The following is a 14,890-nucleotide window of genomic DNA, read 5'->3' as shown; positions in this document are numbered from 1 at the left end:
TCTAACTCTTAAAGGCTTTAAGAGCAAATTTCTCAAAGGAGGTTTGTAGAAATGGGTTCTGTAAGTCTGGGAGCCTGAGGGCTAGACCCGTTTCCCCACCGTGATCCACAGAAATGTCAGTGAATTCATAAAAGTAGTTAACATTTACTGAGCACTTTCTGTTTGCTTCTGAACAACCCTGTGGGGTGGGCAGAGGCACAGTCTATTGTACATATCAGGAAGGAAGCACAGATAGGTGAAGAGATTTCCCTGAGGTCAGAGAATTAGCAAAGCCGCATGCGGGGTTTGAACCCAGGCAGACAAGCACCGGAGACTGAAATCATTACACCAAAGGAATACCTACCACGGTCTCTTCGTCTGGAAGGAAGACACGTGATCGCCGTTATTCCCAGGTTCCTAAGGGGCAGTTCGGTGCTCAGGACATGAGTGCCTTTTGGCCAGGACCACCCTGTGCTGGGAGGTCCTGACCCACGCTGTGCTTTGACCTCTCTCCTCTCCCCTTCTCTTTTCAGTGCTCTGTCCCACCTAACCTTGCCCCTGGGGGCAGCCTTGCTGCGGAGGTCACTGAGCAAGAGACATTCCATCACAGGGACTGCATGACACTACGTAACCTCCGACGTGTATTTAAACGTGTATAGCTTAACCCGGATTAAACATGAGCAAGCGCGCGGGGTCCTTTGCTGTTGGTTTCTAGTCCTAGTGACCATTGGATGCATGACCGAGGGGCAGGGCTGCTGAGACGCCTCTCCGCCCACGTTGCCTCCAACGTGGAGAGGCAGGCGCTCTCACTGCTCACTTATGTAGTCTGGCTCCAGCCCTCGAAAACAGCTTACATTCTAAGACTAATTTTGAAATAAACCTTCATTTAATTAATATTCTTCATGCGCTTTGGAGTGTGGTGTTTCAAACCTGGAGAGAAGGCTGTGTAGCTGCCTTCACGTTGATATCCCGTGGCCTATGGCAGACCACTGGTGTTGAGGGACCAGGGCGCGCCCTGCTGTGGGCTGTGGTGGGGGCTGCACATGGTGCAGTCAGAAGGGGGAGGCCATCCACAGAATCCCAAGGTCTTACTGCTCGGCAGCTTTAAAGGGAGCTGTGCAGTGTGTTCTAGGAACTACTGGCTGGAGGGTGTCAGACTAGCCGGGTGACGGTGAAATTAGCAGATAGGAAGTGAGCCTCGAGGAGGCGCCAGGGCCTCCCCCTGAGACGGCCACATTGGCCACTTGCCAGCCCCTCCGCCGGGACCTGGAGGCTGGGGGCGGGGGGTTGGAGGGAGTATGCTGTGCTGAGCAATCCCAGTTTGGGGGATCGAGGCTGCTTCCTGAACGCCCCCAGTGACCCCTGGGAACAGTATCCTATGGCCGTGCATGCCCTCCCCTGCCCTCCCTGCAGCCCTAGGGGTCCAGCACCTCTGACCCCTACGTGCTGTCTCCACTGTCGCTGGCAGGCACCTGCCAGCTTTGGTTGACCAGCAGGTGAGTGCTGTCCTCAGACCTGGATGGTGGCTTGATTTCACTGCAGCCGGAACATCCTTGGCTTCCACCTTCGGGCTCAAATGATAGTAGCCCTGTGAATTCCCACAGCCCTGTCTTAAAAACAAGCACTTGCCACGCCCCTGCCGCTGACCTTATCACCCATGACTTTGTCTCACATCATAGCATAGGCAATGGCATCACCCAGATTTTCTGGATGAGGAGACCAGCAAGCAGAGATGTTCAGAAGTGGTAGGTCAGACTGCCACCTTCCATTTCGCTCTTAGTATAGTGTTGGCTTTAACAGGACAGACGAAACAGAAAGCCATATTTTATGGCGCTGGCAGCTCCACAGAAGCCCGTGGGTCGATGTGGGTGACAATGGAAGGCATCCTTGGTGCTTTGCCTCTTACTTCTTGGGGCTCTGCTTTTCTGGGAGTGTGGCCGAGCAGTAGCCACCTTACCACGGGCGGAGGGGGGGACCTACCCCTCCAGGGAAGCTGCAGGTCTGACTCAGGCATCTAGCTAGAGCAGAACGTCCACCTAGGCAGAGCCCTGGCATCTGTAGGAAGACAGAGGCAACCTCAGGTACCCACACAAATCCTTAGGGACCATATGACGTTAAGTATCAGTGCACTGACAAAAAGGGATGACTTCAGTTCTGCATTCACTGGCACTATGGTTAAGGATGCAAAGGGTCCCCGGTGGTGTGAGGTCATTTGCCAGCTCTGGGGTTTTTCACCTGCCTCAGCAAAGGGGAAGCAGCGAATCCCCAGAGCTTTTCTTCCTGCCTTGGATTTGTCAGATCTGGGTCAGCCACTCCTCCCCACCGCCCCCCCCCCCAACCCCCCAACCTCATGTATCCTGCCAGCAGGTGTCTGAGGCAGCAGAGACAAGCTAATCAAAGCTGCTGGCAGTTAAAAATAAATCTCAAGTGTCAGGGACAAACTCGAGCTAGCAGAGGTGAGCAGGGGAAGGTGGGGACCATGGTTCCTCTTGTCTCTCCTTTTGTCCACATTAGCAGCCTTAGAGGGACTATTCAGTCAAATTCTCTCCTTGCTACTCAATGTGTGGTGCCTGGACCAGCAGCACTGACAACCTCGAGTTGCCTGTTAGAAATGCCCCGCCCCAGACCTCGTGAATCAGAATCTGCATTGTGTGTGTGTGTGTGTGTGTGTGTACAAGGAGGGCCAAGGAGAGGGGAGAGAGAGAATCTTAAGCAGGCTCCGCAGACACGGGGCTCGATCTCACAACCCTGACATCATGTTCTGAGCCAAAGTCAAGAGTCAGGTGCTTAACCGACTGAGCCACCCAGGTGCCCCCAGAATCTGCATTTTAACAAGCTCTCCAGGCAATTGGTATTTGCCTTAAGGTTTGGAGAAGCTTCTCCTCATGGAGGCTGAACCAGGGGAAAGTGCGGAGTGTGGTTAACAGGTGAACGCCATTTTCCTCCCCCAGTGTCCCCTCTTCTCGTCCTTGGGGATGTAGGAACACAGAGGAGGTGCCCTAAGGGCGGACACTTCAGACTCCATTCAGCCCTGATGGCCAAACTCAAGTCCAGGCTCGGCTGTGTGCACGCAGTGAGGAGTACCGGGGAGCCCAGGCCTGTGGGGCACCCTGCTTAGTAGGTAGCTGGTGGGCTTTAACCGAGGTGGGTTCCCTGCAATTAAAGGCCCGTATGTGGGTTTTGCCAAGTGTAATGTGACCAAGTCCTGGTAGGGAAACTCCACTTGTAGAGCCAGATACCGGCCTTCATTTGTGTGGAGTTGAAACAATCCTGTGGGGACAAGCCATTTCCCAAATATTCCCTATCCTTGTCTATTTCAGGAGGGAGACAGACGTGGTAACTCAGCGGGAAAAGCTAAGTGTGTTGTGGCCCTACCGTTTGTGGGATAAATTGGCCTTTAATAATTAAACAGACCTTTCTCGTGCCCACTGGAAGGTCTGGAGGGTGACTCTGGCCAGCCGGCGGCTGGGGAAGAAGAGACGCGGATGATAGGTGAGAAGGCACGTCCTGCAGGTGTCTTAGGAGGAATAAACCAGGCTCTGATGGGCACCCGGTCCATGCGGTGCGTGCTCTGAGTACCCTCAGCGTCCTGCCTCCCACCCCACCCAGTCACAGCAGCATTGCGGGGGGGGGGGGGGGGAAGGTCTCACCAAAGGCCAGAAGCAGGGAGCACCCTGGGGCGCCCAGTCTGCCTTGCGGCAGGAGCACAAAATGGGGAGAGGCAGCCTCATTTCCCCGGAAGCCAGGAGAGGTGACTCCCATCACGGAGCCAGCCTCTGTGATTAGCATGCGTGGAGGGCAGAGTAATTAAATGCTGCTCTTGGAGAAGAGACTCGAGTTCTTGATGGCGCCTGATTATTTCCTTGAGAGGATGAGGGGATAGTCGCTGGGCTTTCTGTCAGGGCCTCCGCTTTCCTCTTCTCCTCCCTTCACTAGGGAGGGGAATCGGAGGCCACTCTACTGACCAGAAAGGTGCCTTGGCTTCAAACCAATGCCCCTCCTTTAAAAGAACAATGAGCCACCTTAGCCCACAGCCCAGCAGCTCCACACCCCGCCCAGGCCCTCATGCATATTCATCCTGCTTCAAAGAGCACAGCATGGAATATGCAAATTGGCCAGGCAGGAGCTGGTTGGCATTTTGATAATAGCTTTGTCTGAAAAACCCCAGAGACACTTGCACATCTACTTCCTCTCTCTCTCCCTCTCTCTGTCTCTTTCCCCTACCCTCGTGTCCCCCTCCTCATTCTCTCTTGTACTCCCAACCTGCCGGAGCCGGGAGGAGCTGCCGGGGTCCGTGCTCCAGTCTGGTTTGTTTCCACTTCATCCTCTCCCATCCCCGCCTCCTCCCACAGAGTCACTTTGGTATTCTCCCCGTGAAGTGTTGCCCAGTCTGACAATGCCCCTGGGCTCCGGGCCTGTCCACTCTGTCTGGGGACACATTCTCTGCCATCTTCCCCAGAGACGAGCCCCCTTTCCTTTGTCCTCCTTCCTCCCCTTCTGACCTGGTTTTGCCCTCACGCTCCACCCGTCCAGCCTAAAAATCTAAGACCCTGGCCTTGCCTTCTGAATGGGAGGGAAGGCATCACTTCAAAGGCAGAAGGAGAGGAGGCTTGGATGTCGATGTCAGCTGTCATCACTGACAGATCACTGGACCTCCCTAGTTCCTGACCTCACTCAGCCTTCTCCACAACACAGCCAAGCAGCTGAGCAGCCGTCAACGACAGGACAATGGCCTTGCTGTTGCCCGCTTCTTTATCCCGGTTTTTTTGGTGGTCAACAGCAGCCTCTTCTCTAACAGGAGCTCCCTGGCCCCCTTCCATAGCACAGCTCCTAGAGAAGTATGCAGAGATCCGGCCCCTCCCCCCACCCATCCCCCAAATGTAGCAGGTTCAAGTTAGGAGCTGGTGGGCTACTGGGTAGGTGCTCTGCTGTGGGGGAAGCAGGCTAAGGTTTGGATCTCTCATCTTTGAATGTCATTGCATGTGGGGTCCTTATAGGATAAAAGCTGAGCAGGTGCAGGGATGCAGGTACCTCTGAGATTTCAGGGAAGAGGGGGGCCTCTGCCTTTGACCCTGAAGGCCAGCCCTGGTCAAGCTGAGCCTTAGGGAGATACATTATCTCATAGGAGGAATACGGGTTTTGGCCTTGGGCTCAAATCCCAGCTCTGCTACATATTAGTAAATAATTTTTAAAAAAAATTTTTTTTTCCAACGTTTTTAATTTATTTTTGGGACAGAGAGAGACAGAGCATGAACGGGGGAGGGGCAGAGAGAGAGGGAGACACAGAATCGGAAACAGGCTCCAGGCTCCGAGCCATCAGCCCAGAGCCTGACGCGGGGCTCGAACTCACGGACCGCGAGATCGTGACCTGGCTGAAGTCGGACGCTTAACCGACTGTGCCACCCAGGCGCCCCAGTAAATAATTTTTGAGAAAATAATTTCTCTGAGCCTCATTTTAAAAATGGGAATACTAACACTAGTAGTATCGGTCATTCTCTCAGGGTTATTCTGAATACGAGATCTCGCATACATGCTAAACGCTCAATAAATTGTGGCTTTTTACTAGTAAAGCTTGAGGAACATAGAGAAAGGGCTGGACACTGTGGCCCCTTTACTGTTGGGGACCGGATCATGTTTTCAGTCCAGCAGGCACAGAGGACCTCAAAACAAAACAAAACAAAACAAAACAAAACAAAACAAAACAAGGTGTGGGCTATTCCCCGAAAATCAGCCGTACCTCTCCCCCCCATCCTGTCTAAATCCTGCTTAGTGGTGGCCCAGTGAGTGCCGGAACCTGCTGATTCCAGAGCCAGTGGCCTCCGGGCACTCCCGGACAAGGACGCAAAGGAGTGAGGCAGGAGTTGGATCATGTTCTGATTCTTCAGCAGGTTCATCCGGGGGGGGGGGGGGGGGGGTGTAGGAGGGAAGGCGAAAAGTCCAATTGATTTTTTCACTTAGCGAAAAGATTCTATTTTCACTGCCAAGGCGACAGGTAGGGCGACAGCAGAGGAAACCCACAGTCCACCCCAGAGGCACTTAGAGGAGCCTCACAGCTGCCTTATGATTCGGCCAGACAGGTGGGAATGTGTGGGGTGGTCCAAGAGGTTCCAGAAAGGCATTTCAGGTCTCCTTAAGTACTGCTCCCACACACCGACTGAGCCTTGAAGACCACATTGAAGCAGTCTGGAGCTTTTCTGCTGCTTCGGACTGTCTCCGATCATGATCTCGGATCACGAGTTGGGGGGTGGCGGGTTGGAGGGACTGCCGTGGCTCTGCGTAGCCATGTAGCCTTTCTGCCTGGGTGGCGTTGCTCCCCAAGGCCGGAGGTGGGCGGTAAAGGCAGATGACAATTTAGGGTATGCTGTGGATGAGATTCCTATATGGGGCGAGCAGGTTGGGTTTCCTGACCCTTTCTGGGGCTGAGAAACGATTTTTTCATTCTGGGCTTGGATCCTGCTGTGGGCAAACCTGCCTGGGAGGGGCCATATTCACAGCATCAGGCATTCTCCACCCCCAGCCCCCTACAGGGCACCTGCTCCACAGATCCTGGTCTGAAATCCCAGTCTGAGTGAGGTGGTGGTGGCTCAGAATCGCTGGGATGCTGTCAAAAAGGCACTTACTTTGGTCCCAGCCTGGGAGACTCTGATTTAGCAGACACAGAACAGAATTTGGGCTCCAGCGGCAGCCCCTGCCCTCCCCCCATGGCTGCTCAGAGATTCTAGGTGCCCCGAGCCCACCGCTCCTGGGTGGGGCTGCGGGAGAGGCAAGATGCTGCTGGCCCCCGAGGTGCTTGGGGGAGATTCCAACACGAGAGCCAAGTTATTCCACCCCCTTTCAAAATGTGACCCCATCAGAAGGGCAGCGAGAAGCGGGAAGGCGGCTGGTTGTTGGAGGCCTGGGCAGTGATGTCAGTCTCAGCTTCTCCAGCAGAGATGGGGGCTGTCCAGAGAGTGGAGCAGTCCCCCTCGGGGGGAGAAGCTGGGGACCCACGTCATCATCCACAGGACTAGTTTCATGGAGCATCAGCTGAGAGGAACTTAGCAACTATCTCCTCTAACCCCTCAATGTGCAGGTGAGGAAGTTAACTGAGAGGGTCCCTGTGTGTGAGGGGGAATTGTTAGCCGAGTATTGCCCAAATCCAGGAGAATCCGGCGCACTTCCTCTCTGCGCAAAGGAGCATGGGAGGTCCACGGGTGGGCGGAGCCAGCCTTAAATGCATTTCGTCTAATGAAAATTTTGCAATACGAGGGGGGAAGCAACCACCCAGAAATTCATGAAACAACAGGTGGATGTGTGATGTAGACACCTGACATGAGTTCTCTGAATAGTGCTTGGGTGTAAGAAGATGAAAAAAAATCTGAAAATGAAAAGATATAATAAGGTACACACAACTGAAGGGAATTTAAGACATTAAATGGCTGATTGTAATGAGATGTACATAAATTGTAAGGCTTGTAATGAAATGAAAAAAAATTCTTGCCTGATAATACTGGGTGTAATGTCTACACCTGAAATAAGTCGTCTCACCGCGCCCAGTGTAATGAGATGCACATAATTCTAAAGAGTGTAATGAGATGAAAAATAAATCACACACTTGTCTTAAAATGAAAGATGTACCAAGATGCACACACCTGACGGGCATTGTCCTAAATGGGCTCGCTTGAATGAGATGCATTTAATTTGCAAGGGGGCTAAATGAGATTGCCCAGAGAGAGGCTAATGTAAAACTAGAAGATATGTACACTTGAAAGTGGCATCATAAAATCTGCCTTATCCGTGGGATGGAAATAAGATGCCAAAGTGGAAATGCATGGAGTCTGACACAATCGACATTGTCTGCCAGTCCTTGGTGATCCTTTGCCCCTGCGATGCTGTGCAAAGTAGAATTATCCTCTGTCTCCCGTCTGAGGACAGAGTAGGCACCTGTGAATCCTACTGGCTGAATCAAGGTCTTGTAGTCTAAATAGCAAAAGGAAGTTAAGGGAGCAGCGATAAACAAGTAATTTCTAAACGGCAACAGAAAAGTGTTTTCTGAGAGCAGTGTTTTTCAAAGTCCTCAGACCTCTTGCCTTGGAATCTGGGAAAAAGTTGGTCCTGGGACCGAATCTGCGTATATAACGAGTAACCCTGGGGGGTTTTATGCCTCGAGGTTAATGTTTGCCTGTAGAGGTCAGGTAGGCAGGTAATATGAATGAAGATGTCTGGATGTAGGACACAGGGACACTTTGCAATTAAAGGTAGGCGTATCTTCACTTCCGCAGATACTTTTTCTCTGATTTTGTTTTTTCAAAGGCAGAGCCTCTCAGACTCTTGTTTTCTCATGCTTGATGGAGCAGTGGGTATAGAGAAATAGTTCCCCCCCCGACTTTGTTTTAAGGTTTTTTTTTTTTATGTTTATTTTCTTTTAGAGAGAGAGAGAGTGAGTAGAGACAGAGAGAGGGAGGCAGAATCCCAAGCAGGCTCTGCTCCATCAGTGCACAGAGCCGACCAACTGTGATCCCACGAACTGTGAGATCATGACCTAAGCGGACACCAAGGGTCTGACGCTTAATCAACTGAGCCTTCCGGGTGCCCCGAAATAGTTCCCTTCTTAAAAGCAAGCACTCAAATATTGAAGGAAAGTCAAAAAAAGGAAAAAAAAATTAAAAGACAGGGTAGGAGAAGCATAACTAGCCAATGAGCCAACCAAACAGTGACAGCTGGATAAGTGGCAAGTGGCACTTAGTGCCAGTGCTGGGGAGACCACGTGCATGGCCAGTGTTGTGATAACCTGGAGAGCACATCATAAGGGGAGGCGATGGTTCAATTACACCCTGTTGTGGCCTTGTAGGAATACAGGTCCTGAGCTGCAATTGTCTATCTTTTCAACGTTGGCACAAAAGTGCCTAGAAACAATATATGGTCCAAACAAAACTTGTCTGGGAGCTGAATTTGACCGGAAGGCCACGTTTGATCTGACGGTCTTGTTTGCAATTCCGAATGTTAACCTTTGAGGGCACCGTCCTGGGATGAGCTCATATTTTCACCATTAAGGGGACGTTAGCAGCACACATTCAGTCTCAAGTTTCTGCTAGAATGGAAACTCCCTGAAGGCAAGAACTTTGCTGATCACAGCTGTACCCTCCACACCCGAAACCACCTGAGATTGAGTTGGGGCTCAGTAATATACATCGGATGAATGAGTCTGGGCAGGCTGCGGTGTGATAGTGCCAATGCCCTCCCTCATCTGGCCCAGGTCAAGGCAGCAGAGGGGTCTCTTGGTCAAGGCAGTGTAGCACTGGCCATCAGCTGCCCTGAGCAGGAATCTTCCAACCCAAAAGGTCTGCCCTGCTGGGGTAGGGGCCAGCACGCCAGTCCAATCCTGCATTTTCCCATTTTCCTTCCTTCCACAGGGATTGTGGCACATCTTGTCCCTGGGATGGATAGGATTTGGGTCGTACACGGAGAGAGAATTTGCTGCCTCCTCATAACACCCCCAGCCATGTCTCAAATGATTTAGGAACCCCCCTTTTCATTGGCGGCATGGTGGAAAAACTGGCAGAACTTGATGGAAATACTTAGGAAGGGGCGTGAGAGGCTGGACAGACTACTCTGTAATTTCTTAGAATAGTGTTCCCTAAAGTGTGTTTTGGGCGATCCGAGTATAACTCGAATACATATTACTGGGGCAAAAAAATGGAAATAAATCTGGGGGGCAAGATAAACAGGTTTCTTTCCCGCAGGACTCTGCTGAGCCTTTATTCGTAATGTGCCTTACCGAACTCCACCAGCAAAATAGATTATGCGGTTCATCCTAGACTAATCTGGCCGTGGGTTTTTTTATTTGATAGCGTATCTTTTAACAATGTCTTCCTTGGAAACCACTTCTTTGAAAGTGGGCTGGCTTCCTGGCTCTGGGAGGTGAGGCTCTAAGTGGCGTCTTCTCGAAGATGTTGAGACTTTCTCGATGCCTAGAGGCGGGGTCTCTGCAGACTCTCCAGGTCTGACTGGAGGCCTGGGCTCCGTGAGAGAGATGACCCAGGGAGCGGTCCTCAGAGCTGCGGTGGGTGCAGAGCCATTTTGCCTGTGTAAGCACTCCCTTCCGCACCTTCAGCCTGGATGGGAGGGTGTCCCAGCCCTTGCCAGAGCGAGCAAGGAACTCCTCACTCCTGCTTCTAAACCGATGCCCTGGACTTCGATCTCACCAACAGTGCCCAGATAAGAAAACCTTGGGACTGAAAGTAAGAAAGCTTGCTTGCCTAGGGGGCGAAGCTGTCCCTAAATTTCCACTTGTCCCAGGGAATACAGTGCTGAGCCCTGGGGTTCAGGGGGCAGGCTCCCCTCTGGGCGCAGCTCTAGGATTAAATGGGGCAGTCAAGACTTCCTCTCCTTCTCGATTCCTGGGACCCAGATGGGCATGTGAGGGCTGGGGGAGGGGCACTGGGGCCACCAGCTTGGAGGATGAAAATCCTCAGAGCCTAGGATGCAGCTGGGAAGAGCAGAGGCCTTGGAGGGAGGTAGAGGGTGGTGGAAGAGACCACAGACTGAGCGCTCCACTGCTATGGGAGAGAACTGCCAGGAGAGGGCAGCGCAGAGCTTCCTCCTGTCTCTCCCTAATCTCTTTGTCTTTCAGCCAGACGCGTAGACAGTGTGTGCCAAATGTGGCTGTCTTCCGGCCCAGAAAGGTAAACTGAGGCCACCCAGAGAGCTTCTACCTTGTTCCCTTCCATGGGTAGTTGGTTCAACAAGAGGTAGGCTGAGGCTCCAAATTTTTTCCGGTCCAGGGTCCCAGTAACCGCTAACCACAGAAAAAGAACCGCGCACCAGAATTATGGTAGGTAATAAGATTTACTGAAAACTTCTCGGCCACATTCAGTACTGGTTTGGTGGATACATCAGAAGGAGGTTGCATAACATTAGGCAGGTGGAGGGGCTGGAGGAGGATGTGTGGGCACATGTGTGCGGGTGTGCCTGTGCGGGGCAGGTCGCTGTCCAAAGTGGTAGGTGAAAGGGTGTGTGTGTGTGTGTGAGAGAGAGAGAGAGAGAAAGAGAGAGAGAGAGAATAAGAGAGAGAGAGAGAACAAGAAAAATGAAGAAAAGGAAATGTATTTTATCCCACTGCACATTGCAAAAGTCTCACGCCAAAAAAGCTAGACTTTCCTCTACCTATGGCATCAAAAGGGAGTAAAAAATGATTGGATCACCCAGATTATAAATAAGGTTATTTGTTTTTCAAAAATCCCTATTAAAACATTAAATATCAGCTCTTTTGGGGGAGAAATACATTCATCTCAGGGAGACCTCAGGAAAGCGACCATCCTTTTGCTCCACCCCAACCAGGAGGGGGAGGGGAAGCCCCAGAGGGCCCTGAGGGGTCACCTCAAGTGGAGCCAGGTAGCCACTCGCATCCTGCCACTGAAGGAGATGGCCAACGCACAATTTACAAATGAAACTGCAAGTCCATTAAATTAAATCCAATGGAAAACACACGTGTGACCAGTCCCATCATTCACAGCCAAGGGGTGGAGCAGGAGGGGAGGAGGGGTGCCAATCATGGGGGCCCGGAAGTTGGGTGGGAGGGTGTGAGTTAGGGCAGGTGGTAGAAAGCCTCCTCCTCGAGGGAGCCCCGGTGCCTCCAGCGCCGTGCGTCGTGGTGGTGGCTAGATCAGCGAGAGTGTGGGGTGGGGCACCGCCTGGCTCTGGGCCCTGGCCCACACTTTGGATATTGATGGGAAGAGGGATGTAGCACCTTCGCCAACCCCTGGCTTCCCATTGGACTGGATGCTTCTTTCCAATGTTTCTTCTGCCTTCTCTGAAGAATGAAGAAGAGAGAATGGGGCTGGTGAGGCCAGCCTGGGAGCAGGGCAACAGCCATGGGGGGCTGAGGGCTGGAACACCTGGGATAAGACACCACTGTCCTGTTGTTACGAGAGCTGAGCTCTGTGACCACCTGGGGATGGCTGTGGTCCCCAGAGTCACCTTGATATGGCTCCTAGCTCAGGTTGTGCCATCTCCTTGGGTCCTGGAGCCAACCCAGGGGAAGGGATTCCGCTCAACCCCCTACGATCTGAGCCTGCCAGCTGACCATCCATTTTGGGGAGAGAGAGAGAGAGAGAGAGAAGGTGGCTGTGGTGGCTCCTACCCTCTCTCCCAAGTCCGTGATTGCCCGTGCCTGAGACAGGTCCTTGGAGGAATGAGCGGGAGCCCCAGGGAGCTGTGGTCGGCAGGCCTCAGGTCCTCCCACTCTGCTAGCCACTGGTGATGCGTCTGGGCTCCTCCTGCCCTTGAATGTCTCTCAGAGGAGCTGAGAACCTTCCGGGGGTGGAACCCAGATGCCCTTGACTCTCCCTTTCCTTCTAACTGTGTCCCTGGCAAGGCTCATTCTGTTGAACAGCACCGATCTGCCTCACAGTGCAGGGCTTGTAAACGACTCAAGTCCTTCAGTGGGGGGGCCGTGGGTGCCATCTGTCCTCAGGGATTTGGTGAGTCCAGCTCTCACTCCCGCCTTTCCGTATGGGCTGCTTGACCGGCCCCGCAAACGGAGTCCTCTGCAGTTCTAGGGAAGTGGGGCTGGGGTACTCATTGAAGCTTGGTGGTTTGGGAAGGAGCAGGCGTCTGCTCTGCATTTCTTCAAGCTACTGATCTGGGGAAGCTAGGGCCCAACTTCCTCGGTGCTGCCTGCCCATGCCCCCCTCCCCCCACCCTGAAGCCCTCCCGACGACACTCCTCTCCTGCTCGGTGACCAGTGCCAGCTGGGCTGCCAACTACTCCAGGGAGTCACTGTGTTCCAAGCCCAGGTCGCTGACATTTGTCGTCTGAAGCTCGTCGGCCTCCTCCTCCAGCTCCTCTTCCTCCTCCTCTTCCATCTCATCCTCATCCTCTTCTTCTGTCCCATCCAATGAGTCCTCGTGTGCGGCCATCATAGCCTGCTGCATGGCCATGGTGGCATTGTCTGAGGACAGGGACTGCAGGTTGTCCAAGTTAATGGAACCTACGTGAGACAAGAAGGCAAGGGTCAGGCCCAGGAATCTCAGTGTTGGGTAGAGTGGTGTGGACTGGCTCAGGGGGCGGTGGACAATTCCCGGGTATGACGGGCCCTGCCCGTGCACTTGTTGGCCACTCCCCGCCTCATCCTTAGCATCCCTAGGCGCTCCTAGTTTCCATTTACTGAGCATCTTCTATGTAAGTACGTTAAATACCTTGACTTTCTAAGAGTTCTGCACTGTGGGTGTTATTACCTCCATTCGACAGAGGAGGAAACCGAGTCTCAGACGGTTAAGTTATTAGCTCAAGGTGCCAGTCAGCCAGGAGTTGGGATTCTCTCCTTGGTCAGTCTAGCTCGAAATCTGCTTCTTTCCTCTACGCCTCCCGTGGCAATTGCCCATCGCACGGGAACCTGAACACAACCCTATAGATGCACACGAAGGTATGTACGTGCACACGCACACTTCCACTTCACTTCCCACACAGAGCTGTCTTCACGTGCCAAGCTATAAAATGTCTGGCTTACTGAATTATTCATTGTGCACCAGGCGACCGGCAATTAGAAAAGTGTATATGGAGGGTGTGATGGAGAAGCTGGGAAAACAAAGCTCTTCCTGGCCTCCGTTCACGAGCCAGCTGCCTGCTTCAGTATTTATAGATGGCCCGAGCTCTTGGGGAGCCGTGCAGACACTCATCGGCGCTAAGGAACTTTCGGGAGGGCGTGGGAGGGAGGAGGGGGCTCTGCTGAGCAGTCACGGACTCTGATGACCATGGCCTCCCACTCATCTTTGTGAGGTTGCTTGCGGCTTGTTAAGACATGTGCAAAAACATTCCCTTCTCTCAGGCTTACACGCATTCTTTGATAGAGAGCGGGTGGGGCTCATTATGGCGACAGAGCCGCCAGTGCCGCTCAGGCGAGTAGATGTTCAGCCCTCGTGTGTCCAGGAGGCCCGCCCGCCAGCCCCAGTCTAGAGCACACTCATCCTCCGGTCTCACCATCGGGGTTTGTCCCTGGCGCACCGCCCTGTTGCTGCAGCACCCCTGCAGCAATGGAGTTGGGCCAGAATCTTTGGGTGGGCCGGTGCTGCGATTTGATCTTCTTGGCTTTCGGGGCAGGGTCTGGGTTGCTGGCATCAAGCATGGGCTGCAGGATGCGCCTCCGGGCATTGATGAACCTGCCCAGGGGTAAAGGTAGAGACCTGGTTAGTCACCCCTGAATTGTGGTGTGTGTGTGTGTGTGTGTGTGTGCGCGCGCGCACACACATGTGGGCATGCGTGCACACATACAGGGAGCGTAGAGCTGCTCCCGGACTTTCAGCTGCTGATCCACCGTATGGAAGACTGGGGTCCAATCTAGGGTGTGAAAGCCCAGCCGGGAGAAGACCCCCGGGCACTGCAAGGCTCGTGGGATCACCTGGAGTTTGGTAACCACAAAGCAGCTTGGGAGGAATGCATGAGGAGGGTCAGAAGTCTCTACTCAGGACTGGTCAGGATGGAACAGAGGAAGTAAGAGGCCCCTTAGTCAGAAGGACTAAACTCTGACTTCTCTCCAGAGGGCTCAGGGCTCAGATCAGGGGGCCCAACTCTTGGGTCTACTCCCATCCAACCAGACCTCGCTCTCTGAGATTTCCATGACAGCCCAGCCAGACACAGAGAAGGGGAAAACAGATCCCCGTGAGGTCCACAGTCAACTGTCCCTCCCTCTTCCCACTCCCAGCTTTGTAGAATGTTGTAGTTTTTCAGTTTACATAGTTGGTGGGTAGACCAGATGACCACCGGCAGCTCCTCCAGGCTTTTGGATGCCTGCATTCCTGTGTGTCTCTGTACTTATAGGCGGGGCAGGGTTTTCTATTTTTAGCAAGAAGCCTCCAGTGATGTTCCTGACACAATCTCCCAGCAGAGGGCGCTGAGAAGCCGCAGATGAAGCTCCAGGCGGTTGGGTTGACCC

At 53.1% G+C, this 14,890-nt stretch overlaps 2 protein-coding genes across 15 annotated transcripts in view; one reads left to right on the top strand and one right to left on the bottom strand.

Annotated features, from left to right (window-relative positions):
• Positions 1 to 878, top strand: part of FEZ1 (fasciculation and elongation protein zeta 1) — a 44,001-nt gene extending 43,123 nt beyond the window's left edge. For both annotated transcript variants that reach the window (XM_042906359.1, XM_042906358.1), the window contains one exon: positions 513 to 878. In XM_042906359.1, coding sequence (XP_042762293.1) covers positions 513 to 529 — 17 coding nt within the window. In that variant the 3' untranslated portion in view covers positions 530 to 878. The remainder of the gene's footprint in view (positions 1 to 512) is intronic.
• A 9,538-nt stretch (positions 879 to 10,416) lies between these two features.
• PKNOX2 (PBX/knotted 1 homeobox 2) overlaps positions 10,417 to 14,890 on the bottom strand; it is a 317,612-nt gene continuing 313,138 nt past the window's right edge. For 12 of the 13 annotated variants that reach the window (XM_042907054.1, XM_042907051.1, XM_042907049.1 and 9 more), the window contains 2 exons: positions 13,939 to 14,117; positions 10,417 to 12,949 (listed from right to left, as the gene is read on the bottom strand). In XM_042907054.1, the coding sequence (XP_042762988.1) occupies positions 12,723 to 12,949; positions 13,939 to 14,117 (406 nt within the window). In that variant the 3' untranslated portion in view covers positions 10,417 to 12,722. The remainder of the gene's footprint in view (positions 12,950 to 13,938; positions 14,118 to 14,890) is intronic. The other variant, XR_006194095.1, reaches the window with a different exon arrangement.

Source organism: Panthera leo, chromosome D1 (assembly GCF_018350215.1).
Source record: "Panthera leo isolate Ple1 chromosome D1, P.leo_Ple1_pat1.1, whole genome shotgun sequence".
NCBI classification, from domain to species: domain Eukaryota; kingdom Metazoa; phylum Chordata; class Mammalia; order Carnivora; family Felidae; genus Panthera; species Panthera leo.
The sequence above is the reverse complement of the archived record's forward strand: the minus strand, read 5'-3'. Positions and strand labels throughout refer to the sequence as shown.